This window comes from Styela clava, chromosome 6, assembly GCF_964204865.1.
Source record: "Styela clava chromosome 6, kaStyClav1.hap1.2, whole genome shotgun sequence".
In the NCBI taxonomy this organism is placed as follows: Eukaryota; Metazoa; Chordata; class Ascidiacea; order Stolidobranchia; family Styelidae; genus Styela; species Styela clava.
Window position 1 is genome coordinate 2,282,504 of NC_135255.1, and position 25,329 is coordinate 2,307,832.

Sequence of the window (25,329 nt, forward strand, 5' to 3'; positions counted from 1 at the left end):
AACACCGGCTGAAAATAAGTAGTTTAAAAAATAGTTGCATTTTTATTGCAGTGACAGTATAAACTTCTTGCTAATTACCCTATTTACAGAAACAAAAAGAAGTGAGTTGGGTCAACTTCAATTGCAAAACAATAGTGCAAATTTCATTACCAAATTTTGTTACCAATAAAGCTATAGATGTGCACTATCCAGCTGTTATCAACTTATATATGCTGATGCTATTCCAGTCATGTTTATACTGGTGCGACTAATTGCCCTCATAGCTGATAATGGTAGGCCTAGCATTCTCAACTAGAATACAAATAAAGTGACAATTCTTTGAGCATACATATAATGCCGAAATGAATCAATAGCATACATACTCTTTGTGGCATCTATGATTTGAGTGGTAGCTCAATTTTTTTTGGTTAATATATCAATTTTCATTGTGCTTGTTTAAAAGTGTTCATTCAATATATATGAGTCTTTAAATAATACTATTTTTATAAAGTCATTGCTGATTGCTGTCCCAGTATTTAGGAAAAATATTTGTAAATCCTGGTACTTGTCAAAAAAAGAGTTTGTGGTATATTGATTTAAAGTAAGAACATCTGCTATAATAATGCACACCAAATCAAAAACCATAGCCTGAACAACTGTACTTTAAATACTGACCCAATATTTGAGATAAAAGTGATGTTTGTTCCTAATAATCAGCATGATTTTTTAAAATTATATAACTACAAGAAGGTTTCCAACGCAAACACCAACAAACAGTACCTTCATCTTTATCGAAAAGTTCACAGAGTTCCTGTATCAATTCTTGATCATGTTGGTGGAGTAATGCCCAGTTCTCACAATCTTCGATGTCTTTATTTTCTTCACATTGAACAGCAGCTTTTGCAAGATTTTCAGACAGATCATCTTTCATGACCAATTCACGAACCATTCTTCTTTTAAATACCAGTACATCTGCTTGTTCATCTAATTTGGCATAAATCTCATTTTACATTGAATGTTTCCTTAGACAAACATCAAAATAAATAGTTTTGATATTATGATTTGAACAAATATTGTTTAATAATTTCATCAAGTCAATCAATATTAATTATAATCAATGGATGAACTATTAAGCTAGTACTTGATTTTTATAATATATAATGATTGCACATATAAAAACAGAACTTAAGTGGAAGTTTTTATACTAAACATTTTCACATTTTAAATACAGCACAATTTAATGCTAATGAACCATTGAAATCACAAACAAAACCTTGAACGGTATTTTCATTGTCCAAAACATCAACTTCATTGTCATCACAAATTCTTGTTGCTTCTTCCAATGCCTTCTGCATACAATCACTCATCACATTTCTTGGCAGATTCGACAGTAATGAATAAACCTAGATGATAAAATGTTAGTGGGTAGGTGGTAATGATATAATTTCTTTCGAATGATTCAGTCACAATAATGTTTTACGTATTTTACTACCATAATTTACCACTATACTGCGGAACTCTAAGTACCTGGTCAGTAAAGTCAAATTTTGCCAGTTTTTCACAGAGATAAGTTATCTGTTGTATGTTATAATCATTCAAGTAATAGTAGCGTGATCTTATCTTGTCAATATACTTGGTCCATCTAAAGATATATTGAAATATATTAAAAAAAGTCGAAAAACAGTAGAGGAAAAAATATCAAGAAAAAAGCAGAATTACTTATCCAATGAATCATTGAGCACATCCACAAGAAGTTGAACATCTTTCAATCGAGTTGTAGTACTTAATGAAGAAATTTCCCGACTGAAGTTAACAGTGACAACAAAGTCTTTTTTAGAACACCTAGATATTCAAAAAAAAAAGAATTTAAAAAAAAAAATTCAATTTTTTTAACTGCTTTTAAATAAAAACGTACGCTATTCTTGCAGACCAGTCATTAAACAGCATGCACCCCCCATTGAGTAAATTGACAAATCCTTGAGTCAAGTTCCCAACTGCAGCTAATATTTCATTGAATCTTGCAACATCTTGTTGACCCTGATCTGCTTCGCCAGCAATCAACATCAGCCTTGACTGCAAGTCTCGCAACTCATCATAATTCATGGATTTTACTAAAGCAAAAAGTAATATGTAATAATGGGAATATAGAATTTCCCAAAACAAAATTATAATTCATTCATTATTTTATTAAAATTTTCATATTTTTCTTTCAAAAACAAAATTGGCGTTTTTTATTTGTAAGCAAAGTGAGCTAATTTGACAATTAAAAAGCAGTTTATAACATTACAAAACCATATCTACAACCTTCACTTTTTTCATTGCGCTTGTCTGGTTGTATTGAAAGATGTAAACTATTTTCAATTGTTGGTGGACCATCTTGTGGCTTAGTGATTCTGTATATTCCTCTTTTGTTAATTTCTTGAGCAAGAGTGAGAGACTGGGTGCCAACAGAACCATGGAATTTTTGGATTTTGTCAAACCAACCAAGTTGTCTTCCAGTGTCAGTCTGTCATAAAAAAGCAAAATTTTAATATGTTATCTACAACAAATGAAAGCTAAATTGTACTGCATTCTTAACGGCTCATCATTCCATTGTACTAAATCATATAAGATATGACACCAATTATCAGATTTATGGCTGAATATAAAAATAAATTCCCAAAGTACCACTTTAAACAAGAATGAAATGCTTTTCAGAAATAGTTAATATTAATGAACATGTAAAGCGATATATGATATTTAAACGTGAAAACATTAGTATAAAAAATATTCTTTTCTCACCCATTTTTTGATAAGATTCGGATCTGACTGAAAGTTTTTTCTAACAGCTTTACATCTGTCTACAACATAATTCAAGTTGGAGTTTTGATTCAAATCGAAAATCAAAGGACCAAAACCCATTACTGCACTGAGAAGAAATGATACACGATCGACTTCATATGAGGTTTCACCAGCAGATATCATCCCAAGATCACAGAAGACTTTAACTTCACTAAGATCTGCAGCATAAAACGGACCCATGATAAAATTGATAAAATAAATAGTATGAACAGTTGTAAATGAATGTATAACACAATGTATAGAATGTACCCTTCATTTTGCTTTTCAGCCATTTTATCATTTTCTCCTGATTGACAAATGCATTCAGGAGCTTTAGGAATTTTTGATCCTTCCACATCTCATCAGTGAAACTATCACCAAACTCCAAAGTAACTTCTTTCAGGGATATATCCTCATTATTTTTCATTTTCTGTTAAAATTTTAATATTATTGAGATGTGAAGCAATAGTTACACATTAGGAATATTCAAATACTACATGATCTTAAATGGGAAAAACGGTTCTCTGCAACAGGAATGCCAAATTGTCATTATTTCCAGTCTTTTCTGATTTGTGATATGGCCAAATTTGCATAAACTAGGATTTATATGTTATATAATCAAGCCATAAAGTGTGAGAATATTAGTATATCAAAACCAAAGAAACATTAAGCAACTAACGTTTACCACTAAACTTCTGCAACTAATAGCTGCATATCCCAACATGAATTTTTAACATTAGATATTGACTAAATTATTTGTTTATTCATCTGTTTTTTGTAATTACCCTCTCAAAATTAGAGGTCATACTGTGATATATGCAAACAAGGATACTCTATTTGTTTAATGTTGAACATAGGCAAAACGTTTGTGATGCTTACCCTGTGTAATTTTTAGCATATACCTGTATTATACCTGAATTTCATCAACAGACTGAAAGTCTCCACGTATATCAAGAATGGACTTTAATTTTAATAACATAGATGAAATTTTCTGCATGTTTTTCATTTGAAAGATAATTTTGATTTCTGCTGATCTTTTTGTCAAAGTGCCAGTCAATTCTGAATCATCTTCAAAAAAATTTTAACTCAAACTCAAACAGATATGATAAATATTAATATTTTGGATGATGTGATTGTAATTCTGTACTCAATATATTACTGATATATATACAAAACAATACAAATTTAATGTGTTTGTTTGTTGAAAACATAAAAACCAGAAATTTTATATCCAAACTTTTTTCCAAAAACTGCAGTTACGCAAAATCCACTATTTTGTAGATGTTTTCCCGATGGTACTGTCCCGAACTCAAACAGTATTAACTAACACATACAATTCTAAAATTTTCCACACTTGCTTTATAGTCCTATTATCTTTTGGAACATTAGAGAATGCGCACAATTTTGCTTAGAAAACTGCTTTCTTTATTTCTCAGCGAGTACATGTGATCATCTTTTAGGCAAATTTTCTTAAAATAAAAATTAAATAGGACTTCGCCACTAACCAGCAATATCATGTAGCAGAGAAAGCTCTGTTAATTCTGTCAAAATCAGTTGGTCATTCCCTTTTGTGAATTGAAACATCGCAATTAAAACAGAGACTGCAATTGAACCTGTTAAAAAATTTTTTACAATATACAACTTTTAATGACATTGGTTCCATAAATTTTGTCGAATCCACATTATCTTTGCTAGTCACTGTTTCCAGTAAGCTGTTTCACAATTGCTAGCATAAAAATTTACAGACTACATAATTAGTTTTTTCTGTAATCTGCGAAAATTCCTCCAACTTACAGTATGTCAAAATTACTTAAGCATGAACTGTTTATACTTCAACAATTTGCACTTTCGAGTCAAAAGATGGTTATTGCAACATAAGAATTAAAACGTTCATAGATTATGACACAATAAGGAATATATATTGCCTCAAAATCTATTCAAATACCATTCTGAGCGTTCAAATATTATATGTTTTTTTACTCTTTCTATACATATGAGAACAGGAATTTATCAAGGAATTCGATCTGGTTACCAGTCTAGGTTTGCTGTGATAGTGAATTCATTGGTTAATAGTTATCATGCATGGATTTGGATTAAGTGGAGCCAATACTTTGAATAATCTGTCAAGGCCAGCAATCCTTGTGGAATGAACCACTATACGACAACTGATGAGCCAATCCAAGTTTTCAATCTTGTTTTCAGTGAAGATAATTTAGAAAATATTTGACAAACCATCATATATGTCAGCAAATACTGAAATAAGTCTCTCCTCAGTGGTCGGCCAAACATCAGTCAAAATTTCTTCCCATCCAATCTCATGAGATGTTGTATCATCATTATCATTTTGAAATTTTTCCAAAATGACATTGTTCCAAACTTCAGTAAATGTTGTGTTAAACTGTAAACAGTAATTTATCATTAAAAAACCACAAGTTCTGATGTTATTTTGTTGATTGGTTAAAATTATAAAGCATTGACATTACAAAATTTTAAAATCTGAAATGTTCTAATAGCAATGCTAGTAATATTCATTATTAATAGATCAATGAACGGCTATAAAAGCAATTGATCATTTATAATACTCATATTTACACAGATTAGAAATAGAAATTAGAAGTAGAAATTAGGCAGTTAGCATTCTTATTGAACTTTAAAAATAGTTATTACTTCAATTACCAGGTTGGTCACTATTTAAGCATTCATGACAGACAGTGACAAATACAATACATCTGAATAAATGTCCAAAATATTTACAAAATAAATTTTTTTTTTTAAATATTAATAAAATACTGCCCATGTTGTAATTTATTGTTAAAATTAAGCTGTATATTTATTAATTAAATCTTCTTTATATGTTTTCCCACTAGCCATAATAAAATTTGAACACAATGATAGCGTATATCAATCTTCCATACAATTACTTTACACTAAATAAGGGAAAGTTTTTTTGATTTGTCAGTCAGAAAACACACTGTTTATGAAATATACTACAATAATTCGAACTAAAATATTTTTTGTTATGATGAGAATGATGCATGGCATCAATTTTTTTAATTGATATTCGAATGAATATAGTACGAGGTGCGGCTAAAAAGAAACGGGACTGATGTCACAGATTGCGCAACACGATCAACCATCGGTAATCAACACTTTTGCAGTGTGGCGTAGTATGTGTTCTTTGTTTAACAGCTGTTTTGACACAATATCGCAATTATTTTTGCTTTTCAGGATCCATAAGTGAATGTGATAAATTTCTTGTTGAAAAAATGATGCTGTGCGAGGTCTGATGGAATTTTTTGGCGATAGGGGGTTCAATTAAAGAATGACGACTGAGCAAAGAATTAACATTAAATTTTGTGTCAAACTTGCGTAAATGCGAAATACAATTGATTTTTACCTGTTTATCTCATCAGGCACCAAATAACAAAATACCTTATCATGTCAATATAAAGTGTCCAAAATTAATTATTATCATTAAAAAAAAACTCTTCTGTTCTCACCTTCATCAGATACAAAAACCTAATCTGATTGGTTTGTTCAGTCGTAAAGTTCCAAAACTTTTCTAAGCCTTTCTCTGGTTTTTGTGGTTCATGTTTTCGATCCAAAATTTGATCAAGCATATTATCTCTCAACAATGAAATATTTTCCAATTCATTCAAATTTGCAACTTTTATATGGTCTTCAATTACAAAAAAGCATAAAAAAATTATATATATGCAACACAACAAAATCAGTATACAAATATTTCAAATGATGGTTCTAGAAAATGAACAAACTAGCAGCAAACAAACCAATATCAAAATAATATTCCTTATAATATAAAATCAAAGACCAGATTTTGGATTGTACTTTTCAATTTGTAAATTTTTAAGCAAAGTTTTAAATCTTCTGCAGGCTTCACATAGTCAATGGTAAAACCGAATATTATATTTTCTTTGCTTTTGCTTTGGATTTAAGCAGGCAATAAGACTTTAGAATACAATTTCATATTTATCAAGAAAGAAAGTCAAAATGAAATCGATCAGGTATGAAAAAGCATAAATGCAAGAGATAAATTTATATGGTTGGTGGATCAATTCGACTATTCACCAAATACTACTAATTTCATTAACAACTGTTTATCGACTTTTATAACCAATTAAACTGGCTAAATAAATGACATTTCTGGGATTCGACAAAGCTAAAAACTGATTAATAAAATGAATTAAATACCTTTTTCCAATCTTGAACACAATGAAATAAATGCAGAAAGATGCAGTCTGCTTGACGCAATGCCTTGTAATTGCTTTTCTCTGAGTTTTACACAAGCCTGAAGGTTTTGATCAACTGAACTTCCATCTTGTTTCTAAAAAAAAATTTTGAAACATATATGTATATTGAATGTTTAACTAGCAATGTCTTGGTAAATTTGGGTAGGCTATGTAGTATGGCCAATCTAATTTTTGAAGAAGATGCATATTTACACATGCATTTTGTAGAATAATAGAGCCCAGAGCCCTATTAATCTGAATTCTCGCACAGGGCCTAACAACTAAAGTAAGTGAAACTATAAAAATATGAAATAAATCATTATGTTGTTTTGAAACTAATTTCATTTTTAAAAGTATAAATATGAAGCATTACTGCTTAATAATCTTATATTTAAATGCAACATCTCGAGAAACCTTTCTGCTACTTGTTTGGGCGAACAGTTTGGTTGGGATGTGTTGCATATGGTACTGTATGACCATACATACTTTGCCTTGGCGGCCAGCTTGAAGAGGTCAATATTTCACGTTTGAACTACATACAATCTTTGTAAGAAAGTGATAATAAAACTTTATTATTTGCAATCAATGCATATTTGTACTCACCAATCGTAACATTTTATCAAATTCAATAAATGCTTTATGATGTGTAACAAAGAAATCCAATTCACTAATTTTCATTTTGCCAGCACCAAAAGCTGCTACAGCATATTGAAAGTCTGTGACAATTGTTCTCATTTTTTTAACAATATTTTCTTTCATATGTTTTGCAGCATCTTCCTCATCTAAAAAAATGTTTCTCAATCACAAAAATCTACGAGTTTACTCATAGTATTACCATCCTAAAGTACCGATAAATCAGTTTCTATCAATCAAACATAAAAGCATTCTAATGCACCCTTATCACAATTTAATAAAATTCAATAAAAAATATCAACTCACAGAATATTTGAAAGAACTTTGGTCCAAAAGCCCATGTTGATAACAAATGCAAAGCTTTCATTATTCCCCGAGTCGAATCAGGTAAATGTACGCTGTCTACCTCTTTCATAAAAAGTCTGCCAAAAAGTTGAGCAAACTGGGGCCTATTCATGTATTCTCCGAAGTACCAAGATTTCTTCTACAGTAAAAAATTTTAAAATTGATATTAGACTAGAACCTATTTGTATTTCAAGATAAAATTATAAAAGATTTGTAGTATAGTTTTGGTTGGCATTATGTTTTATACATATACTCAGAAGTATGCATTGAAAAAATATAAATGGTTAATTTACATGGCAGTGGCATCGCTAATTACAGAATAAAATGTTGGGTAAAAAAATAAAAAATAAAATCATCAGTAAAAAACAGGTACCGGTAAATCATTATACAACAACAATCCTTATATTAATCCATATTAAAAAGCATTTGCTCCAAACGTTTTGACATTTTTCATCAGGCTCTTGCACATGTTTTTGTTGAGAGATTTACTTGCATAGAAAACTATAGTATTTATATACCACAAACAAACAAATTTGATATACCGGTATACAAGGAACCGAATCTCTTTGTCCTATGACAAATTAAAGAAATGAAAATAATTTTATTGTTGTAAGGTGTTCCATATATTAGTTTAAAGACATGTGTAAAATCATTTAGGATAATGCCTACAAAAGAGTTGAATGATGTAAAAAAAAATGCAATCGCAATAAAATACGATTATAAAACAAACCCAAATATTTTAAAAAAGCTCGAACTATGAATAGGTAAAAAATCAAATGCATACCTCAAAATCTGCTAGCAGATCCTCAGTGTATCTGATTGCACATTCCTCAAAGCATTCTTGTAAATTTTTGTCCATGTTCTTCATACCCAGTATTTTAATATAGAAATTCAGGAATTCTTCTTTTTTAAACCTCCAAATCTAAGATAATTAATGGGATAATTATGTTGTTGCTCCAAAACTTTAATAAAATATTCATGGTTTTTCTTACTTTTTTCAATAGCTTTTTAATCTCTTCAATTAGTTCTGTAATCCAAAGTAATTGGAAAATTTCATCAGGCCATCTGGCTTTGAGCATCACACTCCAAAGCTAAAAAGAGACATGTTGGTGGTAAAACTTTGTGTGATAAACTTTGATCCAATGTAAAAAAAAACATGACATAAAACGTATAAAAAATTAATTATGACAAAAAATATTTAATCAATCACTCTTCTTATTAGACTATTATTTATTTGGGGAAATTTTTATGGTAACTATATCCCTTTTCTAATCTACCTCCTACACATTGTATGTGTGATGAATGTTGAAGAAATATAAAATAATGTGAGAGAATAATCTGCTAAGAACTTTTAGTTCACTTTTTAAAATGCATCCTGAAACAATTTGACAAGTTGAAATATGCTATGCATACACAAAACTTGACCTTCCGCTACAAAAAACAATAAAAAAAATGAAAAATGGACATCAGTGCAGATATGCCATGGTTTATTAGTTGACCCAGTCGTGTGAAGATTAGTGGATATGATTTGAAAGAATAATCATTTTTTTTAAATAGGGTTAAATTGGTCTTACAGATAAAACCGTTGTAAATAATACTGTGTTAATTATTGACATAGAATTTTGACACACATAATGTGAAACACTGAAACAAATCTAACTTTGTTTAATACTCATACCTGTACATCTTCTTCATCAATGCTATGATTCTTTTCAATATTATTGCAAATGAAATTCAAAATCCATGTCAAATTTTCTCGGGTGTTATCAAAATTCTCTTCTTCTGACTGTGTATAAAAATTTGAAATAAAATTTATTTTTTCCTGAAAACACTACAAATGACAATTTACTTTGATATATCTTCATTGAAGGTTGATTTAGGTGAGAAACTTAGAGTAAAGTTCGAAGCATGATTTCATAGCTTGAAGTATGTGCTTATTTTGTGAAGACAATCCTCGAAGGATGTTTATTTTACTGTTCGCTCTGGAGAGCTTACAAAACTGGGTATATCTCATGTAAAACATAATTTTCAAGATTCGTTCACCTAATTAATCCTATCTTTATCTTATGCAATTTCTTATGAAATATTCTAATAAAACATCAGATTAGCTTGTTTGATTTTTAATTTGAGATTGACGATTGAATATTATGAAAAAATATTATGAAAAAGATTATGAATAATGGCAGAAAATATTCACATAAAACAGATTTTAAGCAATGGCTGCAAAACCTCACAATTTGTTAACCAGATTGGGGAGATAATTTTTCAAAACAGAAAATAATGGGTAAATGCTGTCAGCACAATTATTAATAATATAGCATTGGCATGTTGAGCTAAACAACACCTTTTTTTTTGTAATAAAATAGATTATATTTCCCAATAGTAGCCAACTTTATTACACGCGATATTCACTCATTGTCACATTTGAATTTTTAACAGTAGAAGCAGTACTCCCCCTAGAAAACGTTACACTGAGTAAATGTTTATTTTACTGAGCATGAATATTATAAGAATGAGCAGAGTCTTAGATGATTTACAAACTCTGTGAATTATTAAAACAATATAGTATATTATCAGAATGCGAATAAAGTACACATTTAACTCAAATAGCTTCTTGAAATGCGACCCCAGCCAGTGCTGAAATTGTAGGCTCGACTAAGAATAGCCTGTTCCAGATGATTCCAGAGAAATCAAGGTACATGGACGTAGCAGACATGTGATTGGGTGTGTGTGTGTGTGTGTGTGTGTGTGTGTGACATCACAATGAACAATGGCAACCAAACTACACGTGAAACATGGAACGGGCATTCTAGCTCGGCATTAGAAAATATTACAACCACGTTTTGAAAACGAATTGTTGCAAGTGCGCAAGAATGAGAATTTTCTGCGCAAATGGTCCGATGGTCAAATGGTTGTACTGTGCAATGGCGCAGTTCACACCTCAGAGGGAACCTTGAGTACAATGTAGCTAGGCAAAGCAGCATATTAATTTTTAAGGCAACTTACCATAAGTTGATAAATTAACTCCGCAGTGTAGTTGGTTATTTTAACAAAGAATGAAATAGTTTTGTTTCTTTCTGTGAGACTCATATTGTCATAGACATCAGGAAATGCTTTAACAAATAACCTCATCAAATTTCCACTTGTCTCTTTAATGGCAACTCTTTCATCAATGGTCCAACTGAAATATTGTGATGCACATATGGATAATCACAGACTACCCAATGATGAAATAGGTCATAATATGCAACTTTAATACCAGAATACTCAAGACGTAAATATATCTTACTACTATATCTAGAAAAGAGTTGAATAACTTATCAAAGGTTTACCTATGCTTAAACTAATGAAATTTCTCATCTTACACTCACCTGTTCTTTTCTCTCTTTAAAAGTATGTTGTATTTGTCATCAAAGTATTTGGCTACAGAGGTGACATCTTTTACACTCTGTTTAAAAACAACCTTTATGAGAATAATGATTTTACAAAATATTTGAAATTATTGACAAATAGTAAACTGATCACTATATAATTTATAGCATTTTATATGCAACTTAGGATTTTTTCTTATTGTTATGACAATATTCTATCACAATAAGTTCTACAAAACAGTGAAAAAATCATGTGACCAAAAGTGCCAGTGACCAAAAGTACCATATCTGTGTTCAAAATAAATATAAGAATAAATAAACCCTAAAATGAAAATGGAAATTTGCAGTCACTGATTTTAAAACACTAATAAACGTCCAAATAAAACTGTATAATACAAGAGATCAAATTTAAAGCTTCGCTGTCTTCCTTACACATTGTTATAAAATGGAAACGTATGTTGGAGGCAAATTTGTCAAACTGATAACATCTTCAACCAAAGCAAAATACCAAGACTGTGGGTTAGGAGTCAAACCTTCTAAAATTAGAGTCAAAGCCATAGTCATATTTTCAAACTCACATTAGAAGTAGAAATCATAATTGTATTTATTGGAGTTGAATTTTTCACAAAAGCGTAATTAGATCAAACATTCTCAACAGTCATTAAAAAGGCTGGCATGCTCCAAAATTTTGTTTTCTCATAGTTTGGAGTCAAAATTTTTTTCAACTCGGGTTAAGTTATAAACAGTCCATGAACAGAGTCTGATATTTTCTTGACTCCACGCCCCCCAAAATTGCTACTTTTAGAACTTTGGTTTTAAATAATCTTGAAATATGAATGGTGAATAAATATGAATGCATACAAATGTTCTATATCTGTAAGTTAGTTATCTATAAGTTATAATAGTAATAACTGTAAATTCAAATTACCAAAATTTGTATCCGAATAATTTTTTTATTAGAGCCATTGTTAGTCTCATGATTTAACCCTTATAAAATAGCAGCTGTCTCCTGAAAATAGCTTACCATGGTGGGCCATATCATTAAACTGAAATTGTGGCTCTTGTAAAGTTAACCAAAAAAATAAACCTGTGTCATGAATATTGTTGACTTCAATCCTCCTAAAAATTGATAGAAAACTGAATCAAGATGTAAATGCATAGCAATTCTATATTCTGAGCAATTTGTCAAAATAGTACAAAGACTTCGTTCTGTGAGAAAATATTGGTAACTTCCCACAATGCATGTATGAGTTTGAAAAATCTTTAGAATTTTTTCACTGGATTTGAGTAGTTCTCTGTAAAAAGAAAATTAAAATATAAAAATAATCTAGTAAAACATTGTACCAAAATGTACAATAATTTCATAGCTATATTATTGTAACACTTCGTGTCTGGAAACTTTGTAATTGGCATGGACTGCTTGCAAATGAAGATATTGGTCAGTCAAACTAATTGACTGTGAATACGAAATGTATTAAGTAAAAAATATTAACATAAAACTGCTTAACCCTTTCCATGCAATTTTTATTTTTTATTAAATAATCGTTTTTGCTACGCCGATTTTATGCATTTGTACCCCCACAACTAATCGATCGACTAACGAAAAACTAATGATCCTCTGCTGCCCACTGACGGCTCGTTTAAAAGTGGTGGTCTGAGTCACAAACCGGATAGAAAAAGGGCATTTTTCTTTCTTGGGATTTAAAACTTCAAACCGTGATAAAAAATAGAAATATTTGCTAAATCCTTTACTGTTACCGCTCGTGGTTGGCAAACAATAGCATAATGTTGCTGTAGCAATTTCGTGATCTAACTCAAAATACTTTGGTAGATGGAAGGGATAATATGTCATCTATTACCACCCAAAAAACACCGAAATTTGCATAAATTTCAAAATCACTCCCTCGTTCCGCCGCAAGTAAAATTCCTGTCGTAAACGAAAGCGAGATTTACCATCGCTTATGTTAATCTCGAAAAAGACTTCTTATCAATAAACTAAAACCCGGAAAAACTAGACCAACAGTTTGCGACCGATTGCTAAATAATACTATGCGTAACTTGAAGTACCCGCCGCAATCTAGCGAGTTTTGTCGTTGGTACGTATACGTGCCCACTGCACGGAAAAGGGTAAAGTTTGAATAGCAATGTTTGAAAAATAGAGCCAATCAGTTAAAAATACCTTTGACAAGAATCAGCTTTGCATTTTGATCTCACATCTGACCACGAGAAATTTTCAGCTTCAGGTAATGCAGACTTCTGAAAAAGCAATCCACCATTTTTTTTCAAAGGTGGATACTTTTTCATGATTTCACCATTGTTGGCAGTAATCCAATACAGGGGCAAAACCAAAAGCCAGTCCATGTAGGGGGATCTCGAGTACAGTAGAAACTTGATTCGGCGAAAGATGTCCAATAGAGCATTACAGACTACAGCACATGATCTAGGACAAAATGATGTAATGTGCAATGTCCCAATTTATTCAGAATCTGTGCAAAAACACGCTATCATTCCAATTTTTGTAAACAGCCATTATTAAAAATTACTGACAACTGATATTAGCAAAGACCATTTCACCTTTTTGGAGAACAGAATTGATTAAATCAGAAATAAACTGAAGCATCTTTAACACACAAGATGTTCAGTTTCATATTTTATTTTATTTGTATTCTGGTGTCAGAAATCTAACAAGGCATTACCAACAGAAAACAAGATAATGTGCCAGCAGTTAACTGCTGTGGAAGGGGCACAACTCAACAATAGCCATGTTTTGTGCTTTGACATAAGACATGGGGTCGGCAATAAACAATATGATGACAAATTAGACAGGAATATTAATGCTTTGGCAAATTTATAGTAGAATCTCTCTAATAAAACAAGGAATAAAATTATTCTCAAGATGGAAAAATATTTTTTTTTCTTCAAATCTTGCTTCATTTTGTCTATATGCTTCAACAATTTGTCTATATCTGCACTCCTATATTTTACAAAAACATTCATTATGACTATTAATATTCCTTATCAATATGTATATTAATACAACAAAAGACAGAATAAAACAGAATAATATTCAATGTACTTTGTAACTAATTACCAAATTATCACAGATATCATAAAGACTATTTATTAATTCGATACTCAATTGCCAGTGAAAAATATTTAACATATATTGACAAAACAAAACTAACAAATGTCTTGGCATATGAATTTAGCTGAATGAATAGCTTGCAATATGCTTTGAAAAAGTTTCAGTTGAACAACAGGCGCAAAGACCAGCTGTTTTTATGGAATTACTAACATTCAAAATTCATTTCTGTATTGGCATCAATTCCTCATAAATGAAATGTAGAATTTGACACAAATATTATAGTCAAAGGGTCTAAACAAATCTAAACTCATTTACCTGTGATTTTTGGTACTGAATTCTTGATTAATTAGTTGAAACAGTAATTTTTGTTTTCGTTCATCAAGGCGATATGTACTCATGCTTTCACATAGAATTGAAAAAAATCTTTCATCTTCTATACAATGTTTTGAAGAACTGAATGATACAATCAAACTCAATCCTGCTAATATCAGTTTTATCACATCCAACTCATCTTTTACAGCTGCACGACAAGTCGCTAACCACTGCATTGCCCCTCGTTCAAAGAGCTGAAAAATTAAACATTACACATTGTCAAATTGAAATTTCTAAAATGACAAAATTATAATAATACATTGTATAGTACATACTTTTGTTGACAAGCTGATTCGATGATAGAATATTGTTGTTTTCCAACCCCTTTTCATTTGATTTACCCAGGCGTATACTTGATTTTGGATAGAAATATATTCAAGCTTGTCCCCATTGTGCTTAAGTGACATGCTGTCCAAATTTGGTAGAAAGTAATGTATTTTTCTTGACATATCTTCAGCCAAACTATCTCTAGTACGTTGAGATCCAAATATCGGTACATCAAAAATGTACTTGATACCTGTAGAAAAAAGTGGGAACTACACAATTATAATAACAAAAAAATATAATGAATGAGATACTAAACAAAAAACAATTACAAGTTACCAAAATAGACTGCATGTTTATACTATTATTCTGCCTTTCCATAAAATACACAATAATGAAAGCATATAAAAATTACAGTGGTTTATGAAAAAGAAACTGCAAATTGCTAATTCACATTGCAAGCCCAAGTGCCGTGTATATATAATGCTAGTGATATATATATATTAATGAAAAGTAAATGTAGCTACTAAACTGTGAAAAATTGTTACGCGATATCTCTATGCTAGGTTGTCTGGAAAATACAGTATATTCAAGTGAAATAAAACTCAGTGCTGACTTTCATAAATATATACCGGAAAATGCATCAAAATTTATTATAGTTCAGATTAAACATCATTGAAAAATTATTGCATTTAATATTGGTAACAATTTGTAAGTTGGATAAATACTTTTTTGATGAAATATAGCAAGTTTATTTTATAATATAAAGTTTGAAATCATATGAAAGAACTAAAGTAGCTCAATCTGTGGAAATCTAAACTTTTCATTCTCGTTAGAAACACATAATACAAAGATATATAATCTTACCTTTGTCTAAAGAAATAGATCGATTCACAATATCACTATAAGAGCTTGGTAGAATTTCCCAATATTTGTGTTCATGGATTTGTATTGCGTATTTGTATGTAAACACAATTTTGTGTTCGGGTTTAGGCAAAAATATGGAGAAATACTTCTTTTTGCTGTTTCAGAAAAAAAGTAAGAAAAGTTACAATGCATGAACAGTGTTAATAAACTTGAAGTAATTAAAAATGCTACCTATCATACTGCATTGGTAGAAGTTGCCAATTGTACCAATAATTTTCTGTCAAGTATATTTGCCCTTCTCCATCATATGCAGCTCGAATCTCAAGTGAATCTGAATAAAGCATATTGAAAAATACAAGTTAGTTACTGATAATACAAATGTAGGATAGCTAAGTGTTTTTAGCAACTTTAACATGTGCCAGATTTATCGAAAAAGCATACCAGTTTTATGCTGGTATAAAGTAAGCTGGTATAAACTTCGATTGGCTAACTGCTGAAAAAATAACCAATCTTACTAATTGTATAACAGTAATCAAGATTTATTTTATAGTAAAATAAATTGATACTATAGTGGTTACAAATATCAGCAAGCCTGAATTCTGAATATTATTTTATTATTCATTTTATAATTTGGTCAAAATTGTTGCAATCAGAAACAGTGTCATACATTTAAATATAACTGGTATAATTAGCGTAAAATGAAAATCATACAAGATGGAAATATGTTTCTAGTACAGTTATCATATCATATATTCAATATTGTTTCAATAATGCAGATATCACAATATACAAAAATCAGAAATACCATCTTCTTTTGGTTTGGTTAAAATGAGTAAATCTTCTAAATTTGCAACAGCATCATGAAAATTCTCATCAGCTAAAAACGAAATAAATATTGGAGTTTGGAAATTTGTTAAAACAATGAACAAGGTATAAATAAACATACAATTTCAAAGTGTTTCGTGGCCAATCTCATCTTGTGGCATAGCAGATAGAATATACCATTAATGAAAAAGCTGTATGGAATACTCTTTAATCTTGCTTTTAAGCTTATTAAGTACTCTGATAATAATTCTAAGACCTATATTTCAAGTCTTACATTATTCTCAAAACCAAACTAAAACATCCCCTGAATGGTTATATAATTTTGCACTAAACTTAAACAAACGGGAAATTAGGCACAAAATTCAAAACAACTTAACACTGCTACATGGCCGAGGAGCCATTAGACTTGATATGATTTGTAACCGATGGCATTCTAATATTTGATGTTGGGTACAATTTCCATGAATTCAAAATATATTTGGTGACCAGCTTTGATATCTAATATTTCTTTTTGCAATGGGCCAAATATTGAATTGAATGAAGAGTTGACAACGGATACGGCAACATAATAGTTACTCGACTCCAATTTTTCAGCTCTCAATCTTATTGATACATGGGCTAGTTCACTTGCACTCATTGAGAAATGAAAAAATAACTTAGGAATATAGTCAAAAGTCACCATCGAAATGAATGTAAAACTGTTCAAACATGTGGTTAGTGTCAGCAATTAGTACTTTTACAATGGAATGAACAATTGAATGCTAAAAGATGCTACATAACATAACATAGTTTTTGAAAAGAAAAGACATGCAGTAAAATAGACAGAAGGTTGCAACAACAGTGGATGTGTGCTGAATATAAAAAATAATTGCCAGTTGTTGTAAGAAAAAATTGCAATATCCAACAGTAGTAATTTAGCATCTCAATTCTCAATGCGAATCCCAAATTTATGTTTTTACATAAATTAAAGACGATAATTTGTTGTTTTAAATAAAATCATCATTTCGTTATTTACCATTTAACAGCAAAAGCGAAGATTTGGGACAAAATCTGATAGAAAAATTAGACGAATTAAAGGCATTTCAGGATAACACCAGCCAACATAACATCATCAATACTGCAGGAGACAAATGTGTATTAGTTAAATAAACTAAAAAAAGGCGGAATGGATTAATGGTCACTATTATTTCATCCTATGCGATTAGAGCATTCAAGCCAAAAATTTTTTCAATTTAAATTTAAATAGCAGACTACACGGAATGACAAAATAAATTTAATTTATATATTTTTTTTGTCAGTCCAAGTGGTGCTATGAAAACAAGCAAGACGGATACAAATATTTTAATGGCATAATACAATAATCAAATGTAAAATGAAAAAAAAATCATTATTAAAAAAACGATAATAAAAAACGCAAGTAACTATAGATATACTTATACTATATTACTTTCATTTTTGTTTGATTGTAAAATCTTTGAAACTGTAGGTTCATACGTAGTTGATTTTTGTTCAGTCTTTTTGTCTAAAATTTAAATAAAACAAAAAAGAGAATTAAGAAAAACTTGAAATTTTTGGTGCTGTATATCCTGTAACCTGATGTATGGCATTGAACAAAACTATGGTTTCATAATGAATGAACAGATATTATAAGACGTTTGTTTCTATTTCAGTTTCACACATTTGTTAACTAATTCATTCTTGAAAAAATGTTATAGTGGCTATTTGTGAAAAAAAAACTATTTTGTTTGAAAAATTCTCATTGAGAGCTGTATTTGCTTATGATTTCTTCTGAATATATCCTGTGGATAAAAGCACTACAGTTTACATGATTTTGTGCCCTTATAAAAAGAAATGGAATGTGCAGTGTAGTAAAAAAATGGCATCAGCATTATCACCTGCTAATTTTTTATAAACCTGAACATGTTATTAAATGAGTATTAGAACCACAGTCTCTGAATCTCATAGAACAAAATAAGTATTACAATTAAAGATTTTATTGTCCATCTTTTTTAAATGCCTCTAGTGCTTAATAGCAAATATTTAGGTCGGTCAGGAGGTTATTGCTGGTAGGAATAAATGTTATGTAAGATTATGTGCTTATAGTGGATAGGATAAGATAGAATTTACATATTTATCCCGGGGGAGAGGAAAGCCGATAATACGGCCTATCCATATGGCGAAGATATTCCTCACCATAAACACATTACAAGACTGATGCTCTACCTTATAAAACTTTTATTGTATTAAACAATTATTTTTAATATAAGATTGCTGTCTTTTTTATAGAATGAGTCATGATGGGCTTTTATCCTGTGGTCTACACACATATTCATTGGGTTTGCATTTTGCTTTGCCAATTTGTATTTCACATTTGCATGTGATCAACTTGTGGTTTTATTTCACAAAATGCCTACTTACGGTAAGTATCTCTTTCTTCAAGTTACCTAGATCAATGGCAGAATTTTTATGATTTGGGTTGGTTGGTGTCACATATTATGTCATTGTCCACAGTAGATAGCCAAGGTAAAACTTTCATCATAATCAGAAAATATGAGTTTTGAGCTTTTCTCAATGAATGGGGAAATTTGCATACAATAAACAATAAAATAACTGTTGCCTTGAACCTAGCTTTTAAAATTCAACAGGCTCTTTTTTAATTGGTTTATTTCCAGTTGGAAGCTTCACATAAAACCAAAACTGTTAAGAGTAGGAATAGGAAAGGAAATTTTTTGCATTAGTTTAAGATAAAACCTGAGTGAATGTGTTTCAATTTCGAGCAAGACCCAAGTCAGTAAAATCGACAATAAACGGAAAACACTATAAATTTTGTTTTAGGAGCACATTGCATTGAAATTGCCGAAATTTTGTGTGTCTATGGCACACAGAATACTATCTTGCAACAATAAGCGCCACATGCTCACGAAAAAAACGATGTGTAAATTTCGTTTCATCGTCATAATAACACATGATAATTGTTTGAAGAATTTCTTGAAAACTGAACACCTTGCTGACAATGAAAAGTGGCGATTGCTCAGAATTATTTGAAATTTAGGTGAAAATTTATTTAAATATTTCAATATTTGAACATTTGATTCGTTTGGTACAACCCTGCCTAGAATATAAAAAATGGCCAAGTGAGAAACACTGAATTTGAGTTACGGTAATATCAGTTAGACAAGAACGATAAGTGTGTGAAATTAAATTGATAACCATTAGCAAATCTCATCTACGTTATTATATTAAAAAATCATTCAATTATAATAAAAATAATTAAATTACGAATTATAATACCAAAAAAAGAGAGTTGCAATGAATGCCCGACTATGTCAAGAAAAAAGTGGTTTATTCTACACAACCATAAAAAGAAACTAGTTCTCGAAAAATTTCACAAATAATTTTTTTTTAAAAGTTTATATCTACCGGTAACTCATTGAGCCATTCAAAAATTCAATAAAAATATTAATAAACAAAATGCTATTCAAACAGAAGTAGCACAAGTAGAATACATAAAAGAAAATTGTTATTAATAACTTTTTTACCATCTTTTATTTTGAATTCAGAGTCAGTTGATTCCTTTTCAATTTTTCTGCATTTGGGGTTCACAACTGATTTTCCTAATAAAACATAAAATTCAGATTAAACCCAATTCAAATGTACACCAAGAAGTTACATAAATGAAAACCTCCAATGTTTGTTTTACCTGATGTTGTGCCACTAAATGAAGAATTAGCTGAGTCTTTAATCTGATTTTTATTCTGAACAACTGATTGTTTATCTCCATCTTTTTGACTTGGCTCTTTTGGTTTTCCTGTTAACAAATCGATGTCTGTACACTTAACAGAAAAGTTAATCAGGCTTAATTGGGAACTTGCTTTCAGAAGTTTTTATTCTCATAAAGATTATAATAATATTCTGATTCAGCTGTTCGTGAAACATAAATAAAACTTAAATATATATGATAATTAAACTATTAGTCTGTCAAAGATTTGAATTCTGCAAAATATTTTATTTTGTGTATGATTCATCTATTTCAGAGACTTAGTATCAAATTTACCAATTCCTAAGAATCCTTTCAGTTGCTTTGTCCTGCTTCCTAAATAAAATGAGGAAATAATTTTAAGTAGTTTGCAAATGTAATGAAATATGCTGGGGTGGAAACATCACAAGAACTTAGAAATCTCTCTAGATTCAATAACAAATGTTCAATAAAAGTACACAAAGACATCATATACAGCAGTAATCAACATTCATTAAAAAATCCTATTCGTTTAATTTTTTTCTGTAGTATTTCAGAATGTTTTTGGTAGGACTTGTAGTGGTGAATTAGAAAAATGACCAATGATTTTCAATACAACCAAGATAATGTTTCCTTATTTTTCTTTATAAAATAGGCAATGAAGTTACGGTAAGTGAAAAAATAAAAAATAAACTTAAAATATGTCTTTTTTTAGTAAAATAACAAAACACATGCCTGTCTGTGCCAGGGTATTATTATTCGAATCTTGACAAAATGTATTGCAAATTCATAATCATATTTTTTCAAAAAATATATCTCATATGAGAATAGATTTTTTAAGAATGTCATTTTCAGATTTACCTAGTGAGGCATTCCCCAAAATGCATTACTTAGAGAACTCTGGTAGTCCATGATGGTTTTAAATTAGTGTCACAATTTACTTAATTTACCTTTGTTGTCTGGACCAGGAGTAATTCCCTCAATAGGTGACTGATCAGTAGATAGGTTTTCTGTTTTCTTTAACATAGAAAAGGAAAACAAATATAATGTTTCTACACAAGGATTATGAGTTTATGCCTAAAAACAAAACTATTTTGACCAATCCACCACCACCTGCTGTTATGGTACAAGTTAAAATTTAATGCATGTAAATTATTATAAATGATAACTTTGGAACTGGTAATAAATTCAAATATATATATTACGCTTATGTGTGTAAGTAATCATCATAACATCAAACTTTATTCACCATTTTTGCTTTTCTATATAAATATCAATATTGAGTACTAATAAAAATTATACCTGTTCTAAACTGTTCATCATCATTCTTGCTGCATTTGCAAAGTTTTCCAAGGTCTTTCTGTCGTTGGTTTTCAATAGAAGTTTGAGAATTTGTTGTACATCTTCATTGCCATGCAATCTAATAAAAAATTAGGAACATAACAACATTGGAAAAACTATGACAAACGGCACAAAAAATCTTTATTTTGAATATTTATACTTTCCATTTAAATATTGTGCACAGTTACTTTCACTTGAATTTGCTCGGAATAACAACAAAAAATAATTTTCAAAAATACATAAAAGCAATAAAAATCAAACCTCTTTATTTAACTTTCCTGCATTTCAAACTCTTTTGTATAAACTTACTTGCCAGGCCAGGCTAATTTAAACAAGGATTCAGTAAATTCTGATTTTTTCAAAAATGGAATATTCTTTCTTATCCATGATATTCCTTGTTTTTCTTTATTCTCCTTCATTGCTTTGTCATCTCTAAGTTTTTCCAGAGGCTGAAAACAATGAAAATGCTCTTTTTATAACATCATGCTGAAATATGATCTTACTCCTAAACTCAATGACTACTGAAGTTCTAAAGATAATTAGGAAATAAATACTTGAAATTGTAATAAAATATAACAAGTTACACTTTTCATAATACAGTTATTGCTCAGCAATCAGGAAAAGCAACAAAAATGACATACGACATAGTTTAGTAAACTAATAATTACTATTTTATGGCACCATGAATAAAAGTACAATGACAACCTTTGCAAAAATTACAACTTGTTGAATACACTTGACAAATATTTCCACAAGGTCCTTATTTTTCTCCTTGGCTTCTTCCAACCACTGAATTAAATCCAAAGACCAATCGTTTTTTTCAATCAACCTGTATGAAAAAAATGATAACAAATGTGATATGGCTTCTATCATTTAACAAAAATATAACAATATTGTAAAGTGGAAACCTGTTGAAGTGAACCGTGAACAACTGCTCCTATTTATCGATTTAAGATTCAGACTGAACAATAATATTTTGTCAAAATGCTTAGATACTATTAAATTTGCTATTAAATACCATTTGTCCAAACCAGAGATATAAAGTTTTCAGTGATTTAATGCTTAATTTTTGATATTTATACTTTAATGCAGGGGTCAACAAACTTTTTTGACCACGGGCCAGGTATGACTCAAACTGTGTTGAAACGGGTGGGACAAATATTTGTGTCAATGCAATACAATAGATTCCCAAAAGTCCATTCAATTTATTCAACATAATGAATTCTATATTTCTAAAGTCTTGAATATTAAATTCTATATCGCAGAATATAGATCAAGAACATTATAGCAAAACATATATACAAGATTTCTAGACAACTATCCTGAGGTTAGCGGTCAGCAAAACAATGGCATGTAAGCAGTACAAAAGTTAATGTGACTTGTAAAATACGTTCAACGTTCATTTTAGCACGAGAATAATGATTAGGTCTAGCCTTCCTTGAGGTTACCCCACCGCACCTATTTAACAATGTTATATCAACTAGTGCTCAACTAAAATTGCTATCTATGGTAAGGATCTATAAATCTTCAATAGCTTACTTATACCTTTTAACACCGTCTTAGCATAACTTAACTAGTAATAACTAAAAAAAGAAAATGGAAAGGTTACCCAACTCAATGCAAGAGCGAGAGGGAAAACTTAGATTCATCCGCCCGCTACAGCTGATAAAATTTGGATTGTTACGTCATGCAGTCCTTGGCCAATTTTGCCGAAATGGCAGAGAATTTGGGACAGAGGGTAGCACATATTTTATGTAGTAAAAGCGTATTTTTCGTAAAACGTGTAACTTTTGGGAATGGGAACAAGGTATTATTTGTTACTTAATTTCTGAGGAACATTTTAAAATTACTGAAATATAAACGGCCTCGTCTCGCGGCCTAATTCCTTGGAAAAAATTTCCTATTTTTTGTGTTATCGCGGGCCGTATGAAAGGACCCCACAGGTCAGATCCGGCCTGCTGGCCGTAGTTTGGTGACCCTTTTGGCTTTAATGGCTTTAATGTATAGACTTGAATACAATAGCATATATGATTCTTCGTGAATTTTTAAGTCCCTGTCAATTAATATTTCTTCCACTCACAAAATAACTACAAATCTTTTAATCTTATACTTGAATCAAAATAAATACTACTAGTACTTTATTTTCAACAAGCTCAGTAATCAAATACAACCAAAATTGCAATATCATATAATATGATAATACAATCTAAATCTTCTATATTCGAAATTGAATAAAATGTGATCCATAAATAGACTTACTTTGGCTGACTAGGCCACGTCAATATCATGAGCAGCTGTATGTTATGTATATAAGGCGTGATTTCTTCGATGGAAGAGGACAACCAATTAAGACTCTCTTCACATTCGGAAGTAGTGCTTCCATCTGCAATGCCATTGAAGTGGTAAAAAATAATGTATGATAGGATGCGATGAATAAATTAGTATCAGTATGAACATGAGTAATTGCAGCTTGTTGGAAACAGCATTTTAAAGTAAAAGCATTTTTTACCTGATGAAGTGTTGCTGTTACTTCTTTCTGTTTTGACCTGAGTAGTTGCCGTCATTTTCCCTGGAACAGATAGTATAGAATCAATAAATTAAATGATTTATAGTTCACATTATTATCAAACATAGATTGCATTTACAGCAGTATCAGTATAAACATGAATAATTTAGGCTTGCTTGAAACAGCCTTTTAAAGTAAAAGCATTTTTTACCAGAGGAAGTATTGCTGTTACCTCTTTCTGTTTCGACCTGAGAAGGTGCTATCATTTCACCTGGAACAAAGATTTTCAAAACAATTTGTAAAATTGTATTTAAATAAACAACATCACAAATAGGGACCAGTATATCAGGTCAAAATTATAAAAATGAAACTTAACAACCTACAGATTGCAGTTTTATGAATTTAGAGCAATTACTTCAAGTTTGCAGTCTTTTGTTCTTAACATAGGATAACTATGGAAAAGGTTCTTCATGTTTAGGTTTGTGCTCTTCATTTAACCAAAGTACTTGTGTTTTTTAGTTCTGCACTGAACACAAGCAGCCATATTTCCATTGCCTCTATAATTTGTTTCAGTAGTGCAATCAAAATTGAAGCCACTTAGAACAAAGCACCAAACAAAATAAGAAACACCACCATCTATTCATTGTTTCATAACATTGATAATTATATTGTGTTTATCTGATTCACAAAAAATATGACAAAAGAATAAGAATTTATTTTATAAGACACATATTCCAATTGAAAAGGCGTTACGGAAATGTTGTTTATCTCATCCAGTCACCATTTCATGTCAGTAATGAGAATAGTGAACTATCCTACACCAGATGATAAACAATACCTCACAGGATTTAAACCTACAAGTCCACAAACGTTAAGCAAAGAGGGCAAAGCAAGCTTTTCCTTCAAAATTAGAATGATGTTTCAACCAATACTAG

The 25,329-nt window shown here is 30.3% G+C and overlaps 1 protein-coding gene across 4 annotated transcripts in view; it reads right to left on the reverse strand.

Moving 5' to 3' along the window:
• Positions 1 to 25,329, reverse strand: part of LOC120330883 (E3 ubiquitin-protein ligase rnf213-alpha-like) — a 51,384-nt gene that overhangs the window by 18,854 nt on the left and 7,201 nt on the right. For all 4 annotated transcript variants that reach the window (XM_078113729.1, XM_078113728.1, XM_078113727.1 and 1 more), the window contains 38 exons: positions 24,627 to 24,665; positions 24,398 to 24,457; positions 24,148 to 24,271; positions 22,594 to 22,717; positions 22,198 to 22,337; positions 21,850 to 21,967; positions 21,498 to 21,564; positions 20,866 to 20,904; positions 20,512 to 20,619; positions 20,351 to 20,425; positions 18,259 to 18,333; positions 16,792 to 16,863; positions 16,218 to 16,317; positions 15,987 to 16,141; positions 15,131 to 15,372; positions 14,799 to 15,049; positions 13,578 to 13,838; positions 12,486 to 12,693; positions 11,399 to 11,475; positions 11,034 to 11,208; positions 9,706 to 9,813; positions 9,020 to 9,118; positions 8,812 to 8,949; positions 7,989 to 8,166; positions 7,653 to 7,831; positions 7,012 to 7,144; positions 6,300 to 6,478; positions 5,032 to 5,197; positions 4,305 to 4,412; positions 3,713 to 3,867; positions 3,070 to 3,229; positions 2,761 to 2,978; positions 2,284 to 2,485; positions 1,895 to 2,090; positions 1,699 to 1,821; positions 1,507 to 1,621; positions 1,253 to 1,382; positions 760 to 963 (listed from right to left, as the gene is read on the reverse strand). In XM_078113729.1, the coding sequence (XP_077969855.1) occupies positions 760 to 963; positions 1,253 to 1,382; positions 1,507 to 1,621; positions 1,699 to 1,821; positions 1,895 to 2,090; positions 2,284 to 2,485; positions 2,761 to 2,978; positions 3,070 to 3,229; positions 3,713 to 3,867; positions 4,305 to 4,412; positions 5,032 to 5,197; positions 6,300 to 6,478; positions 7,012 to 7,144; positions 7,653 to 7,831; positions 7,989 to 8,166; positions 8,812 to 8,949; positions 9,020 to 9,118; positions 9,706 to 9,813; positions 11,034 to 11,208; positions 11,399 to 11,475; positions 12,486 to 12,693; positions 13,578 to 13,838; positions 14,799 to 15,049; positions 15,131 to 15,372; positions 15,987 to 16,141; positions 16,218 to 16,317; positions 16,792 to 16,863; positions 18,259 to 18,333; positions 20,351 to 20,425; positions 20,512 to 20,619; positions 20,866 to 20,904; positions 21,498 to 21,564; positions 21,850 to 21,967; positions 22,198 to 22,337; positions 22,594 to 22,717; positions 24,148 to 24,271; positions 24,398 to 24,457; positions 24,627 to 24,665 (5,301 nt within the window). The remainder of the gene's footprint in view (positions 1 to 759; positions 964 to 1,252; positions 1,383 to 1,506; positions 1,622 to 1,698; positions 1,822 to 1,894; positions 2,091 to 2,283; positions 2,486 to 2,760; positions 2,979 to 3,069; positions 3,230 to 3,712; positions 3,868 to 4,304; positions 4,413 to 5,031; positions 5,198 to 6,299; positions 6,479 to 7,011; positions 7,145 to 7,652; positions 7,832 to 7,988; positions 8,167 to 8,811; positions 8,950 to 9,019; positions 9,119 to 9,705; positions 9,814 to 11,033; positions 11,209 to 11,398; positions 11,476 to 12,485; positions 12,694 to 13,577; positions 13,839 to 14,798; positions 15,050 to 15,130; positions 15,373 to 15,986; positions 16,142 to 16,217; positions 16,318 to 16,791; positions 16,864 to 18,258; positions 18,334 to 20,350; positions 20,426 to 20,511; positions 20,620 to 20,865; positions 20,905 to 21,497; positions 21,565 to 21,849; positions 21,968 to 22,197; positions 22,338 to 22,593; positions 22,718 to 24,147; positions 24,272 to 24,397; positions 24,458 to 24,626; positions 24,666 to 25,329) is intronic.